The sequence below is a fragment of the Neoarius graeffei genome, chromosome 21 (genome assembly GCF_027579695.1).
Source record: "Neoarius graeffei isolate fNeoGra1 chromosome 21, fNeoGra1.pri, whole genome shotgun sequence".
In the NCBI taxonomy this organism is placed as follows: domain Eukaryota; kingdom Metazoa; phylum Chordata; class Actinopteri; order Siluriformes; family Ariidae; genus Neoarius; species Neoarius graeffei.
Genome location: NC_083589.1, coordinates 47,717,297 through 47,740,263, shown reverse-complemented (window position 1 = coordinate 47,740,263; position 22,967 = coordinate 47,717,297). Strand labels below are relative to the sequence as shown.

Genomic DNA, 22,967 nt, shown 5'->3' with positions numbered 1-22,967 from the left:
AGACTGAAATAGTTCATAAAGATTGTTTGTGGCAAGATGTGATGGTAGATGCGTGGCAACAACCCTTTCAAGAAGTTTTGCTATGTATGGTAGATTACAGATTGACTAAGAGTTAGTCAGATCAAGAATGAGACCAGGGGTTTTTTTGGTACTGGAGTAACACCACAGTTTTTAAATCAAGTGGGACGATATCAAAGATGAGGGATGTGTTAATCAGATGAGAGATGGGCTCAGCAGTACTGAATGTCAGGGGTTTTCTCAGGGAGGTGGGAGCAGAGTGTAATAGACGGTAAAATGAGTCTGAGTTATATAAAACTCAGTAATGGAAACAGGAGAAAACCAAAGAATGTAAAGGAGCTTAAAATGTTCTGCATGACAGAGTATGTGACTCGAAGCAGCTAAAAGTGTCTCCAACCTTGTTAAACATAACAGAAAGATCATTTTCAAGCAGTGTTTTGCTGAGAACGAAATACAGTCATGATGAAAAACTGGTTAAAAAAACCCATAAAAAAACTAGAAATTATAATTCAAAATCAAGCTCAAAGTGTCATTCAGTGCATGGTATTCATTTATGCTAATTTTCATGAAGGGTGCCAACAGTACTGTAGTTGACGTTGGTATTGTCAGTGAAAAGGGTTTTGCTTTACCAATAATGTTTGCTTTGGTGTTTCCTGCATCACCTTCTTGCCTGTGCATGTCTCCAGAATGACCTGTGTATAAATACATACATTATGCCGTGGTCTAAAGGTTTTGTCAACAAGAATACTACAAAATGTAACATGAATATAATCAGTGTACATTTGGGATTTGATCAGACCATTAGAAAATGGCGAAATAGGAAGTAATGAAAATGTTTTAGTAGTAATAATAATAATAATAGCAAGATGACCAGATTTGACGCTAGAGGATATGGAAAAGAAAGTGATATACACTACCGTTCAAAAGTTTGGGGTCACTTTGAAATTTCCTAATTTTTTAAAGAAAAGCACTGTTCTTTTCAATGAAGATCACTTTAAACTAATCAGAAATCCACTCTATACATTGCTAATGTGGTAAATGACTATTCTAGCTGCAAATGTCTGGTTTTTGGTGCAATATCTCCATACGGTAGGTGTATAGAGGCCCATTTCCAGCAACTCTCACTCCAGTGTTCTAATGGTACAATGTGTTTGCTCATTGCCTCAGAAGGCTAATGGATGATTAGAAAACCCTTGTATAATCATGTTAGCACAGCTGAAAACAGTTTAGCTCTTTAGAGAAGCTATAAAACTGACTTTCCTTTGAGCAGATTGAGTTTCTGGAGCATCACGTTATTTTGTGGGGTCGATTAAATGCTCAAAATGGCCAGAAAAATGTCTTGACTATATTTTCTATTCATTTTACAACTTATGGTGGTAAATAAAAGTGTGACTTTTCATGGAAAACACAAAATTGTCTGGGTGACCCCAAACTTTTGAACGGTAGTGTATATAGTGGATATGGGGTGTCTGAACGAATCCGATAAGAACGAAAAACAAAACGAAAAGATAAGAAAATACCAACAGCTGTGTTTCAAATTACGAGATAGATGAGAACAATTTAGAGTAATCCCTGTGATGACAGGGTGCTTAGGAGGAGGAATAAAACAACTGAAAGACGATATTAAAGAACTGTTCAATGACAAAAATATAATAGAAAAACTCTGCAATGAAATGCAAAAGACAGTAATATAGGAAAGTGAAACGATAATTAAAAAGATGCTATCCAGCCTGACTGAGTGAGTGAAAATATTTTAGTTTCGCACATGGCTACCAAATCTTGTTAGCCACTGGCCTTTCCCTAAATATCCAGGTTATCCCCCGTTTTTTAGGGAAAGAACATTAGCTAAATGAACAATAGATTTGTATAACCTATTGTATTTTTTTTTTTTTAATTTTGATCTTTGGTATTACTTACTATAGCACATTTGGTTAATTCAAATAATAATAATAAAAGTATTGTTTAACAGGCATCACATCATGCGGGTTTCTTTTTAAAATCAATGCAAAATGTATGTTAACCCCACATCATCCATCTCTAAAACGGTAACTAATTGCACGTTGCTGATTTGACCTGTAATCGCAGGTAAAATCGTCTTCACCTTACAGCTTTGGAACAAATCTCCGTGGACACTGTGATCCAGTGCAGGGTCATAAGAACAAACTGGCTATTAACTTTAATTCAGTTGGACACCAGTCTAAGATTTAGCACAGTTCTGGAAAAATGTGGAATTTAAAGGCACATTTTTCCAGAATTGAAAAAAAAGTAGGGTAACGTTTTAAAATATTTTAAAAATGTTGTACAGAATAAGTATCCGTTATCATTTTAGGCTGTAGAAACAAAGGTTCTAAATCTGCTATTTTCTGCACTAATTCGACCTTCCTCATGCATACGACCTTTCAGCTTTTCACAATTCATGATACAATGAAAAAAGAGAACACACATTCTGAAAGGAGTATTGAAATGTGTCATGTGGAAACAGCAAGAACCCTGTTAATTCTTCACTCTCTGTGTGACAGGATGTGTGTACAGTTGTGGTCAGAAGTTTACATACACTGACGTGAATCTCATCTTGGATACGAATGTCATGGCAATATTTGGGCTTTCAGTAATTTCTTTAAACTGTTCTTTTTCTGTGGCAGAATGGCAGCATACATCTTTAATATTAAAAAAAACACTAGAATTTAGAATTAGAACACTAGAATGCTCAAGTTTTAATTTTCTTTGGGTTTTCTGAAATCAACACAGGGTCAAAAAAAAATTTATATATACACACACAGCACACCTAATATCTGGGTAAAATGTCTCTTCGCAAAATTCACCTTGACCAAACATTTTGGTTTACCATGAACAAGCTTCTGGCAGAATTCTGGTTGGATATCCCTTAGCAAAAAGTAGTATACTTAAAGTTCATTTTATTAAGTATGCTTCAGTGTAAGTATAGCAAGTATACTACAGACCATGTACTTTTAGTGTACTGGAAAGTATACAAATTTAATACTTTTTCGGACTAAATTGGAACATTTCAAGTTTATAAAAGTATACTTTAAAGTTCATTTTAAGTTTGCAAAAGTACACTTTAAAGTATACAAGTACACTCATCTATATACTATCAATGTACTTGGTATATCCCTCTCGTATGCTTAAAGTATACCACAAGTACACTTATCGATATACTGCCATTGTACTAGTTATATACTTCTTTTTTTAAAGATTTTTGGGGGGCTTTTTTCACCTTTATTGGATAGGACAGTGTAGAGACAGGAAATGAGCTGGAGAGAGAGAGAGACAGGGAGGGATCGGGAAATGACCTCGGGTCGGAATCGAACCCGGGTCCCTGGATTTATGGTATGGCGCCTTAGTCATATACTTCAAGTCCTTTTTTTTAGTTTATTATTGTATACTTTAAGTATACTGTTATAAACGTTGGTTATTTCACTAGTTTACTTGTTATCCTTTAAGTTTGCTTGGCATATTACTTGTAGCTTACTATTTATATACTGGAAATATACTCCTTAAAGTATTCTTAAAGTTTACTCATACTGTATGTACACAAGAGTGTGATGCATTTACAAAATCACAAGACAGAATGTTGAAAACAAGTTTGATATATTTTCAAACATTTCAAAAACAAAGACCTATGAAATCAAGTCCTTCCTTACTGGAGAAATTGATCAGTAAAGTCAAGTCAAAAGTTTTAAACTCCAGCATTATATTAATATATAAATTAAATGTTAAGCATGAGTCAATGACTTGACCTTATTATGCACTTGGAGCAAGATATACTAAGTATTTAGTACTTTGTGGCAGAAAAACGTGAAAAGTATACTAAAGTATAAGTTTTAGTATTAAAGTACAAGTGTAAGTCAGTATTAATGTACTTAGTCTTAGACTTTTGTTTATACTTTTCAGTATAAGCCAAGTATACTTCACTATACTATTCTTAAGTATATAAAATTGTTAGGGTTTTGCTGGGATTCGAACCTGGTTCGTTGGTGTGATGATCCAGCAAACCCCCACTAGGCCACCAGGGGGATGACTCAAATGCAGAGGCGTGAGGCGGAAGTAGAAAAAGAATCAAAAAGGTTTATTTAAACTATATACACTATATACAGGGCAAAACAAAAGACAAAAAAAACCAAAGAGTGTAATCCAAAAGAAAAGCAAAGTGCAAAAATACAAAAGCTAAGAAGATCAAAAAAACACAGTACAAAGGAAACTGGAGATAAACATAACAGCACAAAGACTCCGTGACAAGAGGACTGAACTCAGGGGTATAAATAGACAAACTAATTAAGGACACAGGTGAAGATAATTAGGCAATTAACACAAACACAAGACACAGGAACAGTGGCGGCCTCTAGAGGCCAAAATAAACACGACATGAAAAGGAAATAACAGCGGCCTCTAGAGGCCAAAACAGTCCTAGTCCTAACAGGACCCCCCCCTCTAGGAGCGTCTCCTGACGTTCCCAGGGCGATCCGGATGGGCCGAATGGAAGTCCCGACATAGTTCTTTATCAAGGACATCCCGAGCAGGAACCCAGCAGCGCTCCTCAGGACCATAGCCCTCCCAGTCCACCAGATATTGCAACCCGCCGCGGACCCGGCGGGAGTCAAGCAGGCGATTCACAGTGAACACAGTCTGCCCCTGGAAGATGCGGGGGGGTGGGGGGTTCCTAGGGGCAGGGGCATACGTAGACGTCAGTACGGGCCGTAACAGGGAAACATGGAAAGTGGGGTTGATCCTCAGAGTCCGGGGCAACTGGAGCCGGTAGGAGACAGGGTTCACCCTGCGCACCACCTTGAAGGGGCCAATGTAGCGAGGAGCAAGCTTGCGGTTCTCCACCCGCAGTGGAAGGTCCTTAGTGGACAGCCAAACACGCTGCCCAGGGCGGAAAGCGTGTGCAGGTCTTCTATGGCGGTTGGCCTGAGTCTGGTTGGTTCTGGAGGTCTGTATGAGGGTCTTCCTGACCTTGCTCCAGGTCTTGCGACACCGTCTCACATATTGGTTGACCGAGGGCACCCCCGCGTCCTCCTCCTGGTCCGGGAACAGAGGTGGCTGGAACCCGAATTGGCACTGGAATGGCGACAGCTTGGTGGCCGATGACTGCAGGGTGTTGTGGGCGTACTCCGCCCATGGCAGCCAGGTGCTCCACGATGTCGGGTTATCCATAGCCAGGCCTCGCAGGGTGGTTTCCAGGTCCTGGTTGAGCCTCTCCGTCTGACCATTGGACTGTGGGTGAAACCCAGAGGAGAGGCTGGCAGTGGCTCCGATGACCTTGCAGAACCCGTGCCACACTCGGGAGGAGAACTGGGGCCCTCGGTCTGAGATGATGTCCTGTGGAAGACCAAAGACTCGGAAGACATGATTAAACAAAAGTTTCGCAGTTTCAAGAGCAGAGGGGAGTTTGCACAGTGGTATGAAGCGGCAGGCCTTGGAGAATCTGTCAACTAAGACCAAAATGACCGTGTTACCTTGTGACTCAGGGAGACCCGTGATAAAGTCGACTGCCACGTGGGACCAGGGACGCCGGGGAATGGTCAGAGGATGCAGGAGACCCTGGGGACGCTGTCGTGGGTTCTTGGTTCTGGTGCAAACCTCACAGGACAGGACAAATGACCTTACTTCCTGCTCCATGTTAGGCCACCAGAAGCGTCTTTTCAGGAAGTCCAGGGTCCTCCGAGCTCCCGGGTGGGCGGTGAGAGGGGAAGAGTGACCCCACTGGAGAACCTTGGCCCGGGCTTGATGTGGGACGTACAAGAGGCCTGGTGGCCCCGTCCCAGGACCGGGGTCCTGGCGTTGGGCTCGTCGGACAGCCTCCTCAATACCCCAGCGGACAGGGGCCACAATCCGGGACACAGGGATAATAGGCCCGACTTCATTCTCCCTGTTAGTGGCAGAGAACAGTCTGGACAGTGCGTCAGGTTTGGTGTTCTTGGAGCCGGGGCGGTATGAGAGGGTGAAGTCAAATCGACTGAAAAACAGGGCCCACCTAGCCTGTCGAGGGTTCAGTCTCTTGGCTTGCTGGAGGTACTCCAGGTTCTTGTGGTCAGTCCAAACCAGGAATGGATGTTGTGCTCCCTCCAGCCAGTGCCTCCACTCCTCAAGGGCCAGTTTGACCGCTAGCAGTTCTCGATCCCCCACATCGTACCGGGACTCAGCAGGACTCAGGCGGTGGGAGAAGTAAGCGCAGGGGTGCAGCTTTCCTTCCGAACGTTGAGAGAGCACCGCGCCGACACCACTGTCCGAGGCGTCCACCTCCACGATGAATGGTTGGGAGGTGTCCGGGAGAACCAGAATGGGTGCCGTGCAGAAGCGGTCCTTGAGGTCTTTGAACGCCTTTTCTGCCTGAGGAGACCAGCCATAAGATCCACCTGTCCCTTTGGTGAGGTCTGACATGGGTGCTGCCACAGAACTGAAGTTCCTGATGAACTTGCGGTAGAAGTTAGCGAATCCTAAGAACCGCTGAACCTCCTTAACGGACTTGGGAGTAGGCCAATCCCGGACGGCCAGGGTCTTGGCAGGGTCCATTTGGAGTTGGCCTGTCCGTACAATAAATCCCAGAAAGGAGACCTCGGGAACATGAAATTCGCATTTCTGGGCCTTGGCGAACAGATTGTTCTGTAGCAGCCTCTGGAGAACCTGGCGGACATGGTGGCGGTGCTCCTGCACGGTCTTGGAAAAGATAAGGATGTCATCGAGGTAGACAAAAACGTATAGGTTAATCATGTCCCTTAAGACGTCGTTGATTAGGGCCTGAAAAACAGCTGGTGCGTTGGTGAGTCCAAAGGGCATCACCTGGTATTCGTAGTGCCCAGACGGGGTGTTAAAGGCAGTCTTCCACTCGTCTCCCTGTCGGATACGGATGAGGTGGTATGCGTTCCGTAGGTCCAACTTGGTGAAGACGGTGGCGCCTTGGAGCAGGTCGAAAGCTGTGGACATCAGCGGAAGGGGATATCGGTTGCGCACAGTGATCTTATTCAGGCCCCTGTAATCAATACATGGTCGGAGCCCCCCATCCTTCTTGCCGACAAAGAAGAAGCCGGCTCCAGCAGGTGAAGTGGAGGGTCGAATAAACCCAGAGACCAGGGCATCTTTGAGGTATTCCTCCATGGCCTTGCGTTCTGGCTGAGAGAGTGAAAACAGTCTGCCACGAGGAGGGGTAGTCCCAGGGAGCAAGTCGATGGCACAGTCGTAGGCCCGGTGCGGAGGAAGAACGGCGGCCCTGCTCTTGCTGAATACCTCCTTGAGATCCCAGTACTCTGTGGGAACTTGAGATAACTCGGTGAGATCAGGGGGCTCGGCAGGAGACACAGGAGAGCTAGAGAGCAGACAAGAGGCATGGCATGCAGGGCCCCATTCCACAACCTGGCTTGTTACCCAGTCTATGCGAGGGTTGTGGCGAGTAAGCCAAGGAAGGCCTAGAATAACTGGGAACTCAGGTGAAGGAATCAGGTGCAGGGATATTTCTTCCTTGTGACCTTGAGACTGGAGGAAAACTGGAGAAGTAACTTGGGTGACTCTTCCATCACCTAACGCTTGGCCATCGAGGGCAGACACAGACAGTGGGACTTCAAGAGGTGCAGTCGGAATATTGATGCTTTGGGCGAAGTGAATATCCATAAAGTTCCCAGCCGCCCCTGAGTCTATCAAAGCTTGACAAGAGTGGACAGACTCACCCCAGGAGATGGAGACCGGGATGTAGATTCCTTGGCCAGGGAGTCCGGGAGAGAGGGTAGGCCCCGTCACAACCCTCCCTCGGCTGGACGGGGCGGTCCTTTTCCCAAGAGTTCGGGACATGATGCTCGGAAGTGACCAGGTTTGCCACAGTAGATGCAGCACTTGTCCCTCCTTCTGCGCTCCCTCTCAGATGCGGAGAGGCGAGTACGACCCACTTGCATGGGTTCTGGACAGTCACTGAAGGAGGTAGATGGTCTCCAGGTAGAGGTAGGGAGGCTGGGGGGGCTCAAGGCTTGGTGGCGTTCTCTCATCCTGTTGTCCAGACGAATAGCATGTGAGATGAGGGTTTCGAGGTCACTTGGGCATCCAATAGAGGCCAGACCGTCCTTGATGGGGTCAGACAGACCATGGTGGAAGGCTGACACCAGGGCAGTCTCGTTCCATCCACTTACTGCTGCGAGTGTTCGGAACGAGATGGCGTAATCTGCGACGCTTCCTCCTTGCCGGATGGACATGAGCTTTCGGGCTGCGTCGGTACTGATGTCTGCCTGATCGAAGACCCGAAGCATCTCTTCAGAAAACAGCTGGAAATCAAAGCACTCAGGTCCCTGTCTTTGCCAGATAGCAGTAGCCCAGGCTCGCGCCTTACCAGCTAATAAGGTGATCACAAAGGCAATCTTGCGGCGATCCGTAGTGTAGGTGGTAGGCTGAAGCTCAAAGGTGAGTTGACACTGGGTAAGGAACTCTCGGCACTCACTGTGCTTGCCGTCATACCTCTGTGGTGCAGGAAGGCTGGGTTCGCGAGGTGAAGAAGGCAGCATTGCAGGAGGCACTGGAGCAGGAGTGGGAGCTGGATCAGGAGCAGGAACTGGATCAGGAGCAGGAGATGCAGGCAGAGATGTCAGCTGTGCCAGGGTTTTCCCAATTTGCTGAAGCAGTTCCTCGTGGCGAGCGAGGGCCTCACGTTGGCTGGTGAGCGTACGTCCATGAGCGTCCATGGTTGCTCCGAAGCGTGTCAAAGCTGCCATAATTCCCTGAAGGTTGGCCGGGTAGACAGTTGAAGCAGCCTCTGCTGAGTCGGTCATGACGGAGTCTTTCTGTTAGGGTTTTGCTGGGATTCGAACCTGGTTCGTTGGTGTGATGATCCAGCAAACCCCCACTAGGCCACCAGGGGGATGACTCAAATGCAGAGGCGTGAGGCGGAAGTAGAAAAAGAATCAAAAAGGTTTATTTAAACTATATACACTATATACAGGGCAAAACAAAAGACAAAAAAAACCAAAGAGTGTAATCCAAAAGAAAAGCAAAGTGCAAAAATACAAAAGCTAAGAAGATCAAAAAAACACAGTACAAAGGAAACTGGAGATAAACATAACAGCACAAAGACTCCGTGACAAGAGGACTGAACTCAGGGGTATAAATAGACAAACTAATTAAGGACACAGGTGAAGATAATTAGGCAATTAACACAAACACAAGACACAGGAACAGTGGCGGCCTCTAGAGGCCAAAATAAACACGACATGAAAAGGAAATAACAGCGGCCTCTAGAGGCCAAAACAGTCCTAGTCCTAACATAAAATATAGTTTATAAAAAGTCAACTTCAAGTATACTTCCTCAGTTTTAGTAAAAAAATAAGTATACTCATAGTACACTTGAATAAACTTCTTTTTGCTAAGGGATATCATGACTCTTCATGGTAGAATTGGTAGAGTTCAATTAAATATGCTTTTATTTTCTTGGCATGGACTCGACTTAGAAGCACGGTCCATATATTTTCAATAGGGTTGAAGTCAGGACTTGTTTAAAGCTTAATGCTAGCCTGCTTTATCATCTACAACAGCTCTGATGTGTGTTTGGGTTCATTGTCCTGTTGAAAGTCCCAAGTCATGTTCAAGTTTCTGATGGTTATACTGAAGAATTGTGAGGTAGTCCTCCTCCTTCATTATTCCATCCACTTTGTGCAATGAACCAATTTCACTGGCAGCAAAACAGCCCCAGAGCATGATGATCCTACCACCACCACTAGCTGGTACAGTGTCCCTCTGTACATGGTGCTCACTGTGGCCAAACAACTCAATCTTTGTCTCATCTGACCATACAGCTATCCTCCAGAAGGCTTTTTCTTTGTCCGTGTGGTCAGCTTCAAACTTTAGTTAAACTTGAAGGTGTCGATTTTGGATCAGGGGGTTATTTCTTGGATAGCAGCCTCTTAGTCAGTGGTGATCTGAACTGTAGACAGGGATCCATCAGCTTCCAGTTCATGGCAGGGCTGTGCCATGGTGGTTCCCAGATTGTTCCTGACCATCCAAACCAATTTCCTTTCAGCTGAGGTTGACAGTTTTCTTGAAGCAAAGTGGCTTGGCAAAGTGACTATACCTAGTCTGGTTAACACCAGACCATATCACAAGTGAAATATGGTCTGGAATCCGCCTATTGAATTTCTCGTAGGGGAGGTGTGGTTTACGATTGTCAACAGCCGTTTATTGGACGTTGCGAATGTCTATCATTTGGCGTATGGCCAATCATGGCCCATGGCCAATCATGGCAGTTGTACCCGGTGACGTAGTTAGAGCGACGAAGAAGAGAAGGAAAGAGAAGGCAAAACAAAAATAGGAAAACAATGGCACCAAACGATTACTGCCGTTTTAAAACAAACTTTCGCTCTAAACTATTCAGAACAGTGTCTAAAGCTTGATCGAAAGTTTGGTTCGTATCGCTCGCCGCCATGTTAAATGGGACCGTAAACAGTCCCAAATAAACTACAAGCTTCCGTTTGTCGAGTAGTACGCGTCACCGTCTTTCCACCCCTCCCCACTCTCTGATTGGCTCCCTAACTCAGGCGAGCCTTTAGACCATAGTTTCCATGCTGTCTTTTCAGATCGGAACGATTGTGCAAAGCAGCATGGGATTTCCCAGGCTAGACTATACCTCACAATAACTTGGATACAGTTGTTTGAACTGATCTTGGAAGTTGCAGTTGTTTAGAAATGGCTCCAAGAGACATTCCGGAGTTCTGTATATCTGCGATCCTCTTTCTCAGCTCCTTGGACTTTCCCATTTTACTGTGCGCTGGTCAATCCAACGAGTGCTGTAAACAAACCCTTTTTATGAAAGCACAGAGAAGCTACCAGCTGTAGTCAATCATGATCACTAACAGGAAGTTAAGAGACCTCAGCCGTGGCAAGATAAGAGACATTTTGGAAGTTTCAGCACCTCTGAATTAATAATCTAAGTGAGCGGATGTAAATTCTTGACACTGTATGTATAATTTTGACCCTGTGTTGATTTCAGAAAACCCAAAGAAAATTAAAACTTGTGCACCAAATTATAGTGGGCTTTTTTTTTATTAAAGATGCATGTTGTACAATCATTCTGCCACAGATAAAGAACAGTTCAAAGAAATTACTGAAAGCCCAAATATTGCCATGACATTCGTATCCAAGATGACATTCATGTCACTGTATGTAAACTTCTGACCACAACTGTATATCCCAACAAAGATAGGAATATCTGGCAGGTTTGACCTGGTGGGGACATATTGCTGGACCCCACAAGGACATTTTTATTTATTTATTTATTTTTAAACCTCATAAGTGCAGATTTTATAATAAACAAAAGTAACCTTTAGGTTGCTAAAGTGTGTATGGGTGAGGGGGGTGTCACCAACTCACCATACCAAGACTGTAAATGTCTAATTTGACAGAGAGTTTCCCATCACGTATATACTCCTCTGGTAAGTATGCCAGGTTGCTGCGGGGCCCCGTATCCATGGTGATGGTCCAGCTCTGGTTAATGGTGTGGGGTCTGAGACGGGCCATTCCAAAATCAGATAGCTTGGGCTGCAAACATTCATCCAGCAGAATGTTTGAACTGCAGAACACAGTTACAGGGTTGAACTGAAACTTGTCACATGGTATAACATCTGCAGCAGTGTATGTGACATAACAGTGCTACAATAAGCATTCAGTAATACCTTGTGATGTTTCCACAGATAACCTTGCAAGGCTGGGCAGTGTGCAGATAATGTACAGCCTTTGCAGTCCCTTTGATAACGTCAAGTCTCTCCTGCCACGTCAGAGTCTTCTCATTTTCCTACGTGAAATGAGATTAGGTCACCCAACCAATGATGGTTTCATGTTTACTCTGACCAAGTGAAAAACATTCATCACTAAACCTGAGAGAAGCTTCTTGTGGCTGTATTGTTGACATGTTGGCTACAGCTGAATAGGCATACACTCGCAGACAAAAAGTACTAAACTTTACTGTTGCTTGTCATATCTCTGGAATGTGAATGAAGTGCAGCTTTAAAGAGGAGTAAAAGCAAGACTACAGCATTAAATCACATCCTGCACCCTGTTTCAGTACTCTTTTTTTTGTTTTGTTTTAACATGCCCTTGTCTGCATGCCCTCACAATTTCCTTTTCAGGAATTCCTAATGCCATCTTGATCCCCTGGAGGGGTAAGAGATCGAGTACTCATAAATGTAGACTTCATCATTCTACAACCCTGATTCCAAAAAAGTTGGGACAAAGTACAAATTGTAAATAAAAACGGAATGCAATGATGTGGAAGTTTCAAAATTCCATATTTTATTCAGAATAGAACATAGATGACATATCAAATGTTTAAACTGAGAAAATGTATCATTTAAAGAGAAAAATTAGGTGATTTTAAATTTCATGACAACAACACATCTCAAAAAAGTTGGGACAAGGCCATGTTTACTACTGTGAGACATCCCCTTTTCTCTTTACAACAGTCTGTAAACGTCTGGGGACTGAGGAGACAAGTTGCTCAAGTTTAGGGATAGGAATGTTAACGCTTACTTGTCTAATGTAGGATTCTAGTTGCTCAACTGTCTTAGGTCTTTTTTGTCGTATCTTCCATTTTATGATGTGCCAAATGTTTTCTATGGGTGAAAGATCTGGACTGCAGGCTGGCCAGTTCAGTACCCGGACCCTTCTTCTATGCAGCCATGATGCTGTAATTGATGCAGTATGTGGTTTGGCATTGTCATGTTGGAAAATGCAAGGTCCTCCCTGAAAGAGACGTCGTCTGGATGGGAGCATATGTTGCTCTAGAACCTGGATATACCTTTCAGCATTGATGGTATCTTTCCAGATGTGTAAGCTGCCCATGCCACACGCACTAATGCAACCTCATACCATCAGAGATGCAGGCTTCTGAACTGAGCGCTGATAACTTGGGTCGTCCTTCTCCTCTTTAGTCCGAATGACACGGCGTCCCTGATTTCCATAAAGAACTTCAAATTTTGATTCGTCTGACCACAGAACAGTTTTCCACTTTGCCACAGTCCATTTTAAATGAGCCTTGGCCCAGAGAAGACGTCTGCACTTCTGGATCATGTTTAGATACGGCTTCTTCTTTGAACTATAGAGTTTTAGCTGGCAACGGCGGATGGCACGGTGAATTGTGTTCACAGATAATATTCTCTGGAAATATTCCTGAGCCCATTTTGTGATTTCCAATACAGAAGCATGCCTGTATGTGATGCAGTGCCGTCTAAGGGCCCGAAGATCACGGGCACCCAGTATGGTTTCCGGCCTTGACCCTTACACACAGAGATTCTTCCAGATTCTCTGAATCTTTTGATGATATTATGCACTGTAGATGATGATATGTTCAAACTCTTTGCAATTTTACACTGTCGAACTCCTTTCTGATATTGCTCCACTATTTGTCGGTGCAGAATTAGGGGGATTGGTGAGCCTCTTCCCATCTTTACTTCTGAGAGCCACTGCCACTCCAAAATGCTCTTTTCATACCCAGTCATGCTAATGACCTATTGCTAATAGACCTAATGAGTTGCAATTTGGTCCTCCAGCTGTTCCTTTTTTGTACCTTTAACTTTTCCAGCCTCTTATTGCCCCTGTCCCAACTTTTTTGAGATGTGTTACTGTCATGAAATTTCAAATGATTCAATATTTGGCATGAAATTTCAAAATGTCTCACTTTTGACATTTGATATATTGTCTATGTTCTACTGTGAATACAATATTAGTTTTTGATATTTGTAAATTATTGCATTCCGTTTTTATTTACAATTTCTACTTTGTCCCAACTTTTTTGGAATCAGGGTTGTAGAATTCGGGGTACATTTCGCATCTCTGAGATAAAACTTTTGTTATTTTCCACAAAAGAAATCTTTATTGAAATAGTTTTGAACAATAATGCAAATTATGACGAACTTTCATCAGTAGCAATGCTTGATGTACATTTTTGACCCAATTTATCCATAAAACATTAACTAAATGATCCCCACCCCCATGTTATTGGCTGTCTTCGACTCCTGATTCATACACTACCATTCAAAAGTTTGGGGTCACTTTGAAATTTCCTTATTTTTGAAAGAAAAGCATTGTTCTTTTCAATGAAGATCACTTTAAACTAATCAGAAATACACTCTATACATTGCTAATGTGGCAAGTGACTATTCTAGCTGCAAATGTCTGGTTTTTGCTCATTGCCTCAGAAGGCTAATGGATGATTAGAAAACCCTTGTACAATCATATTAGCACAGCTGAAAACAGTTTAGCTCTTTAGAGAAGCTATAAAACTGACCTTCCTTTGAGCAGATTGAGTTTCTGGAGCATCACATTTGTGGGGTCGATTAAATGCTCAAAATGGCCAGAAAAATGTCTTCACTATATTTTCTATTCATTTTACAACTTATGGTGGTAAATAAAAGTGTGACTTTTCATGGAAAACACAAAATTGTCTGGGTGACCCCAAACTTTTGAACGGTAGTTTATATTCAAGTCAAATAAACAGAAAGTGACTCAGTCTAACAATGTGTTTTTTGGGGGTTTATTCTATTAATTGTTATAAAATCGATTGCATAGAAAATCTAGTTTCTGTATGAAATGAAATTTCAGTAATAAATTTTTTAATGCGTCCCAATGTTCTTGTCAACTCTGTTAACTCTTATAAAACTTATAAAATCCACAAAGAATTTTAATAACACGCATGACACCTGCACTGAGAGGGGTCACTTCCTCTGGTGGGAAACTTCAGAAAAGCAGTGACGTATGTTGTGTTTCTTCTCTCATTAATTTGAACAAAATGTTGAGGATGCACCAACAGGAGATTATTTGTCAAATCTGTTATTGTGATATTGGAGTGTATCTCTCACTGTTAAAAAAATAAATAAATATATATATATATATATATATATATATATATATATATATATATATATATATATATAATGATTAAAATCCATAAAAATCTGGCTATATACATGCCATGTGGTAGCTAGTTTGAGGTTAGCATGGGGAGTTAAGACACAAAATGGTGGAAAATGTCAACTCTGTTATCGTTAATTCTGTTAATGGATTGCCCAGTTTAACGATAACCGAGTTGACTATGACTCAGAATCAACGCTTGAAATGTACCCACAATTATAGAATGGGCCATATTTTATATATATAATTTTTTTTTAAAAGTGTACTGTAAACCAGAGCAATGAACTACTTTGTAATAAATAATACTTGTAAAATATTTTAGAAGCATGATTTACTATATTCAGACTGGGTACATTTTAAGTGTACAGTACACCTAGTTTATGTAGCAAACTAGTGTGCACCACTAAGGAAACTGCTTCACTGACCGTTTGTGTTTACTACCAAGGGTGTTCCTCTTTTCAAGTGTTCACCTTTGTTGCGCCCTCCTCCCTTTGTTTGGCACATGTGTGACTGTAATATTTACGCTCCTGAATTGTGAAGGGAAGTCAGTGAGCATGTGAAAAACAGTACTGAAACAAGTCACTGAGGAGCCACACCCTGTATTTTGTAGTTTCCACTCGTCCCAACATACGTAGTTTGACAGCTCATTAGTTGGACAAGCTGCAGGAAAAATATACCCTGTGTCCAAAATCGCTCACTCGTTCACTACTCCCTATATAGGGAATTACTATATAGAGGACTATATAGTGAGCTCATTGGTAAAATAAAAAAATGCTTTCGGACACTAGTCTGTCGCGCTGGTATTTACGTCATTGCTGTCGCACAATTAAAACGTGCCAGATCAGTCGGCTGGTGGGTTTTCAAAATAATAAATACATGCATGTATTTTTGTGATAAATCCATATTATACTGAGCGTATTTCCCACATTAATCAATACAAAGTACCTGCATCTTTCAGTTCTTTTAAATCAAGGCTGAATACTTTCTTCTTTGCTGCTGCCTTTTATAAAATCAAATTTGAGGCTTTTAATTTGATTTCTTTCAGCGTGACTGCAATGCATGATGGGATATTGCTTTGGTTAGTGACCATTGGTTGTCCACTACTTTTTGTGATGCATTGTGGGATACTTTGAGTGCACTATATAGGGTGTAAATAATCCTTACTAAGGTTTCGGACAGCACTACAAAATAGCGTCCTCACTAATATAGTGCCCTACATGGTGAGTAGGGAGCGATTTCAGACACAGGGTAGGTCTCCTCTGAAGCTCTTGAAACAGCAAGGCCAATTCTTTTGTTTTGCTATACACTGAATTTCATCTTTATTTTCCTGATATATAGATATGTTAAGCATCTTAGAACATAGCACCTTTTCGTAGCACACCAGGTGAGCAAAAGTTTTGGAACACAGTCTTAACATGAATAACGCCTCATTATTAGTTGTATATCCCTTGCTTGCAATAACTGCATCAAGTCGGTGACCCACCAAACTGATGCATTCTCCTTTTGTTATGGTTTTCCAGGCTTGTACCACAGCTTCTTTCAGTTGTCGTATGTTTTGGGGGTTTTCTCCTTCCACTTCCTTCCAGCTTCCACATTTTTCCCCCTGATGAAGTCCTTTGTAGTGTTGCCAGTGTATTTCGGGTCATTGTCTTGCTGCATGACGAAGTTCCTCCTAATTTTTTCTGTAAATTGGCAGACAAAATGTTTCTGCTCTTGAAGTATTCTTCAAACCATGGACTGGGATACCTTCATCCCTGCCCTGTGGAGGTTGTTTGTGATGTGTCTGTTGTTGTTTTATAGGTTTTTCTTCACAGCCCTCACAGTCAGTGCGTTTACATGCACATAGAGAGAATCGAATTTCTGCCGTTGCTCGACTGAAATCGAAGTTCAAAATGCCATGTATACACCTTAATTCGGCTGAAATTGAACCGAACTTGATTTCTCGGAATCGAGCTACACGACCTAGATTATGCGATTTCTGCCGAGCTACTTAGTGCATGTATACCCTATTGAGCTACGTATTCAAGCTACTTACTTCAGCACTGCCCCTTCCGGAAGTGACGAGTGACGAGACCACAAGGGAAACACAACAGCCTCGGTCGGCATGACAACGAATCATGACAACGGCATGAATCTTTTCTTTTTGTGGCATTGTTTGCACTGTTAAAATTTAGCTCACTTACTGTATCACCAAATACATCTGTACAGCTGTTGCATAGCTGTGAATTGTGTACATAAACAAGTCACTGTATGTGTGTGTGTATATATATCCAACATCTGAAGAATGTCAATAAAAGCAAAACAATTGAACTTTTTGTGTGTTTATTAAGACATAAGTTAAATTGTAAGCAAAAAATATATATTTTTTTGTAAGCAAAAAATGGACTTTAGAAAAATATTATTGTGCAAAATAAGTTGTCTTACAAAACAGTGGTCTGCGCCGGACAGTTTGTAGCCATACAGTCTGTTAGAGCAAGCCTAACAGCTTGAACACGGAACTGCCAGTGTTGCCAGATTGGGGGTTTTAAGTGCATTTTAGCGGATTTGAACATGTTTTGGGCTGGAATACGTCAGCAGTATCTGGCAACACTATAGCTCTTCTTCATGACGACAACCGGAAGTGTACCAACACGATGGGGCGTGTAGCGCCACGTGTGGCTCGGGTGCACAATGCACCTTGCACAATAGCCCGATTTCACTTGTGCATGTAGGATTGGATTTCTCTGGCACCCCTGCTGGGACCCTTTGCTCGATTACCGACAGCAGCTCGATTTGGACGTGCATGTAAACGTACTGAATGTTTCTGTGATCAACTGCTGCTGTTTTCCTTGGCTGACCTGTGCTGAGTTTCCCAAAAGCATCGTAGCGCAAAGATTATCATTGAATGGTACAGCGAGCAGCACAATGAACACTCTCTCTCCTAGTCAAGATGCTCTTAGCATTAAGAGGCTTTTGGGAAACCCACCACTGTTTGATGTCTGGTTGGAAGTACACCAGTGGTTTCTTTGTTTTCAGAACATTCCAAATTGTTGTACTGATATTGCCCAAGGCTTGTGCAATGGCTCTGATCAAATTTCCCTCTTTGCTCAAACATCTGCTCAGACATTCAGAGCTATTACTTGTTTAAACAATCAATCAGTCCAACACGGCATTCCTGGGCAACAAGAAACACCTGTCAATCACGTGTTCCAATATTTTTGATCACTTGAAAAATGGGTGAGTTGAAACAAAAGGAACTATGTTCTAAGTTGTTGAACACATCTAGATGTAAATATCAGGAAATGAAAGCTGAAATTCTGATCTATTGTCTGTATATAGCAGAAACAAAAGAACCAGTCATGTTGTTCCAATACTTTTGGAGGAGACTGTTTCTGTTGGGGCAACAGGTGAATTACTGGCACCCTTCATAAAAATGAGCAAACAATGTTTGTGTAAAATAAACATCACAAACAATAATTTAAATGTTCCACTCAAACAATAGGAGACATTATTTATCTTTGTTGGTCAATCCAGTGAGTGCTGTTAAACAAACCCTTTTTATATTGCCACAGAGAAGCTACCAGCTGTAATCAGTCATGATCACTAACAGGAAGTTAAGACGCCATGGCAAGTTCAAATACATTTTGGAATGTTCCGCACCACTGATAATAATCGAAGTAGGTGTATGTACATTTTTGACCCAGTTTTAATTTCAGAAAACCCCAAATCGATTAAAACTTGTGCACCAAATTCTTGGGTTTTTTTCCTGTTAAAGATCTATGCTGTACAATCATTCTTCCCCAGGAAATGAAGTTCAAATAAATCACTGAAAGCCCAATATTGCCATGACATTCATGTCCATAGTGAGTGTATGTAAATCACGCCAGTAACAATCTACTATTTGAGTGTATGCAGATGTACTAAAATTGTAAATCAAAATAGCACTCCATGACAATGTTACAATTGTACACTGGATACGCATAGACAAAACTCTTAAGAAAAAAAGCAAACAAACAGGTTTTTTGCCTACTACATTAAGAATCAAATATGGCCACCATAGCCGATTTACCTCATTATGCAGTTTATGAAACAGAGATCCATTAGACATGAACGGATAGACCAAACAGTAGCACCCATCCTGTGAAAAACTACCCCAAAGCTCCAAGATGTTGGGATGATCATAGCTAAGAATATATTTTAAAAAAAAAAAGGATTATTACAATATAACCAGAAACCAAATTCAACTAAATATAATACAATATTTAAAATGATTAGTAAATTAACATTAATTTTCTTTTTTTTTTATTTAACATTACTTACAGTTGTAGAACTTCGATTTCTGTTTTAAATTTTTCCCACAAAACCTTCCAAGAGTTCTTGTTCCCCTGTATTCAAAGCAAGAGGTATAATATTAAATTGATATTACATTTATGTTCTGTGTGCAATAACAGAATTAATGCTTTCCCCGTGTGGGAGGAGTATTATGTTTCTTCGAATAATATATCTTATGTAGAAAATAGGAAACCAGGTGATTAATAAATATATTAATGTCGTAATTTTTACTGATACAGTAGTATGGTCACTACATATTTATGAGATCACACATCTAAATGAAATGATAGTTATAAAATCAAGACTATCCGCTTCCTTGAATCATTGAAGTATCTTATTTATTTCCCCCAAATGTAAAATTTCCTACATGTCGTCAGAATGGTAGTCTACAGCACCTGCTTGAAAACCTTCACAGCAAAGCTTTCATTTCCTCGTCTTCCGTGGTAAACCTCTGCAAACATGCTTTCTCTGATTTTCAAATCGGGGTGGAAGTTCCTAGTTCCTACTAAGACCTCTGAGTAAGTGATCAATGCCTTCTTTCTTCTGCCTGTGATGGGAAGAGGAAGAAAGAGTTTAAACATCTCGGATTGTTCGACCTTTAGTTCTTTCAAATGCTTAAACTCCCAGCGCTTGCCAGCAGGTCTACAGATGACTTAACATCCTGACTCTCATAACTCATCTGAATATCTCTATCAGTTTAATTATAGTTATTATTTATAGAGCAATAAGCAGAGAGATTATGAGCAACATTTCCGAAGATGATGCTTTGGGGTGTGAATAAAATTTAATGAAAATGCTCAATATTACCTTCACAAAACATACGCTCATGGTGAAGATCTGAGCCCAGGCTTGGTTCTTCATTGTGAGGTCGAGGCTGAATAAAATAAGTCAATGCATGTCAGTCACATGACATATTAAGCAGATTCTGGCATGTCTGAATGTCAGTTTTTAATAGCCTGCAAGTTCCTAAAATTATACACAGTGATATGTGTAGAACTGCAAATAATTTTGTCACTACCTTAGAAATGTTCTGGGCTGAAGAGGGCTGTCGTGTGTCTTTGTATGAGTCTAGAAAAAAAGAACATGCAAGCAAATCAGTATAGTATCACTTATTTCCTATGCTTAGAAATGCAGCTTATCTTTGACCCAACAATGCAAATTCATATCTTTTTATGAATTATTTTTCCTAATATGACAATATCAGGCACATGGATGCAATGTGATCAGAATATCTATCCATTATCCAAAACCACTTATCCTGTGCAGGGTGGTGGGCAAACTGGAGCCTATCCCAGCTGACTACGGGCGAAAGGCGGGGTACACCATGGACAAGTCGCCAGATCATCGCAGGGCTTACACATAGACACAGACAACCATTCACATTCACACCTACGGTCAATTTAGAGTCACCAGTTAACCTAACCTGCATGTCTTTGGATTGTGGAGGAAACCGGAGCACCTGGAGGAAACCCACAAAGACACGGGGAGAACATGCAAACTCCACACAGAAAGGCCCCCGTCGGCTGCTGGGCTCAAACCCAGAACCTTCTTGCTATGAGGCAACAGTGCTAACTACTACACAACTGTGCCGCCCCATCAGAATATCTAGCTTTAAACCATATTTTATTTGAGCTAATGATGAGTCAGTATAGGATTCCCTGTGGGAAATTTTCAATGGGGAAAAAAAATTATATTGCTCATATTCCCTTCAAAAAAACAAACAGGAATAATGCTGATATCACAAACACAACAGACATACTGTTTCTGATCACATGAAAGCTCATCTCGTCTCATTATCTCTAGCCGCTTTATCCTGTTCTACAGGGTCGCAGGCGAGCTGGAGCCTATCCCAGCTGACTACAGGCAAAAGGCAGGGTACACCCTGGACAAGTCACCAGGTAGAACATGCAAACTCCGCACAGAAAGGCCCACGCCGGCCACGGGGCTCGAACCCGGACCTTCTTGCTGTGAGACGACACCACTACACCACCAACCCACCCTACACTGAAAGCTATACTAGTAAAAACAAGAAGAGGAAATGTATTTATACACGCAACAGGGAAGTGAAACTTAAAGGAATAGAAAATGTAAAGTAAATTCATGCATGGGTTGGTAGCTTGTAATTCAGGGTTAGTCAAAATTATGTGAACACTTAAATGGTAGAAACCATTTATTAACAAAACATACATCATATGTGCATAATGATTTACAGGATGGTCTCAACCTGTTTGAGCAACAGTACCATTTAAAGCCTGGACACACGTTTCACGGTCACGGCGCATTACACATTCAGGAGAAAAATAATCCATTAGTGTTAACATAATTTTTGACTAACCCTATATTGAGAGCCTGTAAGAAACGTTTCAGGCATGTTTGACCATTTATGAGAAAGTTGTGAGTGTTTTTGTATCGCTGCTCTAATGCCACCAGTAGGCTGCCATGTTCAAGAATTTGTGTTGTTATGATAAAGAAGGGGAAAGAAAATAAAATGGCCTTCTTCCTTACTATTATCACAATCTTTCCTTTCTTGTCACACTGGCACACTGAGTCACACCAGCCTACACACATGCAGCTACGGAAAAAAGTAAGAGGCCACGTTTGATGGTGACCCAAATTAAAAATGATCTCTTAATTTTTTCCATAGCTGTATACCATCGTCATTCTAACAAATACACTGACTATACATAGTACATCACTTTGTAGGTGTGGAATTACTGATTATAGTTCATCTGTTGCTATGCACATACTATGTCAGACATCATCTACTCTGTCCTTCAATAAAAATTGCACTGAAATAGTATGTGTGTCTGATGAAAAGGCCAGTGAGTTCACACCCACATGGGAATTAATACATTCAAACTTACAACATGCGAAATGATAAAGGCAGTTATTGAATTTTATTAACAAATGACCGCAGAATGTGAAAACTGCAACCGTTAGCCTTAACAATGAAGGTTTTAGAGACAGACAGAAGAAAATGTTGTACCATTTAAATAAATCAGTCTTCTTTTCTCAGGAAAGGAGAATTGGTTTAAAATCATTGTTTGTAGTAACTGGTCATACACCACAGATACTGTATATAGAGTAGGGTGAAAAAACACACATCTAAATTAGCACTGTAATTATAAATATTAAAAAACAAAACCAGATCATAATAAAGTAATAATGACATTCCAATACCCTAGTGACAACTTCAGACACACACACTAGGTAACAGGAACAGTAAGGTACACCGACACACAGCCCTCTAAATATATTTCTGAGAAAGGGGCAAGTAAGAAAGAGTAGTAGGCAGAGGTTAAGCCAGGGATCCCAGCAGTAACTGAAAAAAATAGAGGAATGTAAGAAGCTATCAGCATGGGTCAAGGGGGCTGCAAGCCTTTTGCAGGGTGCAGGGGCAGTGCCCCTGCTGGGGGTACAGGCTTTTGAGATTTTAACATTTAAAGATGCTATAGAACACTTTTTTTTTACATAGATTTAACATAGAAAAGCAACAGAATTTAACAATAATGTGTCTCTATTTGATGCCATATTTTGTAATCTATGACATAAGTGGCAAAAAAAATTGTTATTTATAAAAATGAGACGAAAATGTAGCTTTGAAGAATATACTTGCCTAAATATTCCACTGATTGTTATAATATAACAATAGTATCCATAGTTCATCTCATTTGTTTATTTTTTTGTTTCGAGTTAATGTCAAAACTAGTCTAATAGAAGCCACATTCATTTTTCAAAAATCATGA

General features: G+C 41.4%; 1 protein-coding gene across 1 annotated transcript in view; it reads right to left on the bottom strand.

Moving 5' to 3' along the window:
- The window catches only part of irak3 (interleukin-1 receptor-associated kinase 3), a 40,058-nt gene that overhangs the window by 5,481 nt on the left and 11,610 nt on the right, over nucleotides 1-22,967 (bottom strand). The window contains exons 3-10 of the mRNA XM_060903281.1: nucleotides 20,240-20,289; nucleotides 20,029-20,095; nucleotides 19,617-19,768; nucleotides 19,210-19,274; nucleotides 18,959-19,073; nucleotides 11,679-11,797; nucleotides 11,377-11,575; nucleotides 648-710 (exon numbers count right to left, since the gene is read on the bottom strand). Coding sequence (XP_060759264.1) covers nucleotides 648-710; nucleotides 11,377-11,575; nucleotides 11,679-11,797; nucleotides 18,959-19,073; nucleotides 19,210-19,274; nucleotides 19,617-19,768; nucleotides 20,029-20,095; nucleotides 20,240-20,289 — 830 coding nt within the window. The remainder of the gene's footprint in view (nucleotides 1-647; nucleotides 711-11,376; nucleotides 11,576-11,678; nucleotides 11,798-18,958; nucleotides 19,074-19,209; nucleotides 19,275-19,616; nucleotides 19,769-20,028; nucleotides 20,096-20,239; nucleotides 20,290-22,967) is intronic.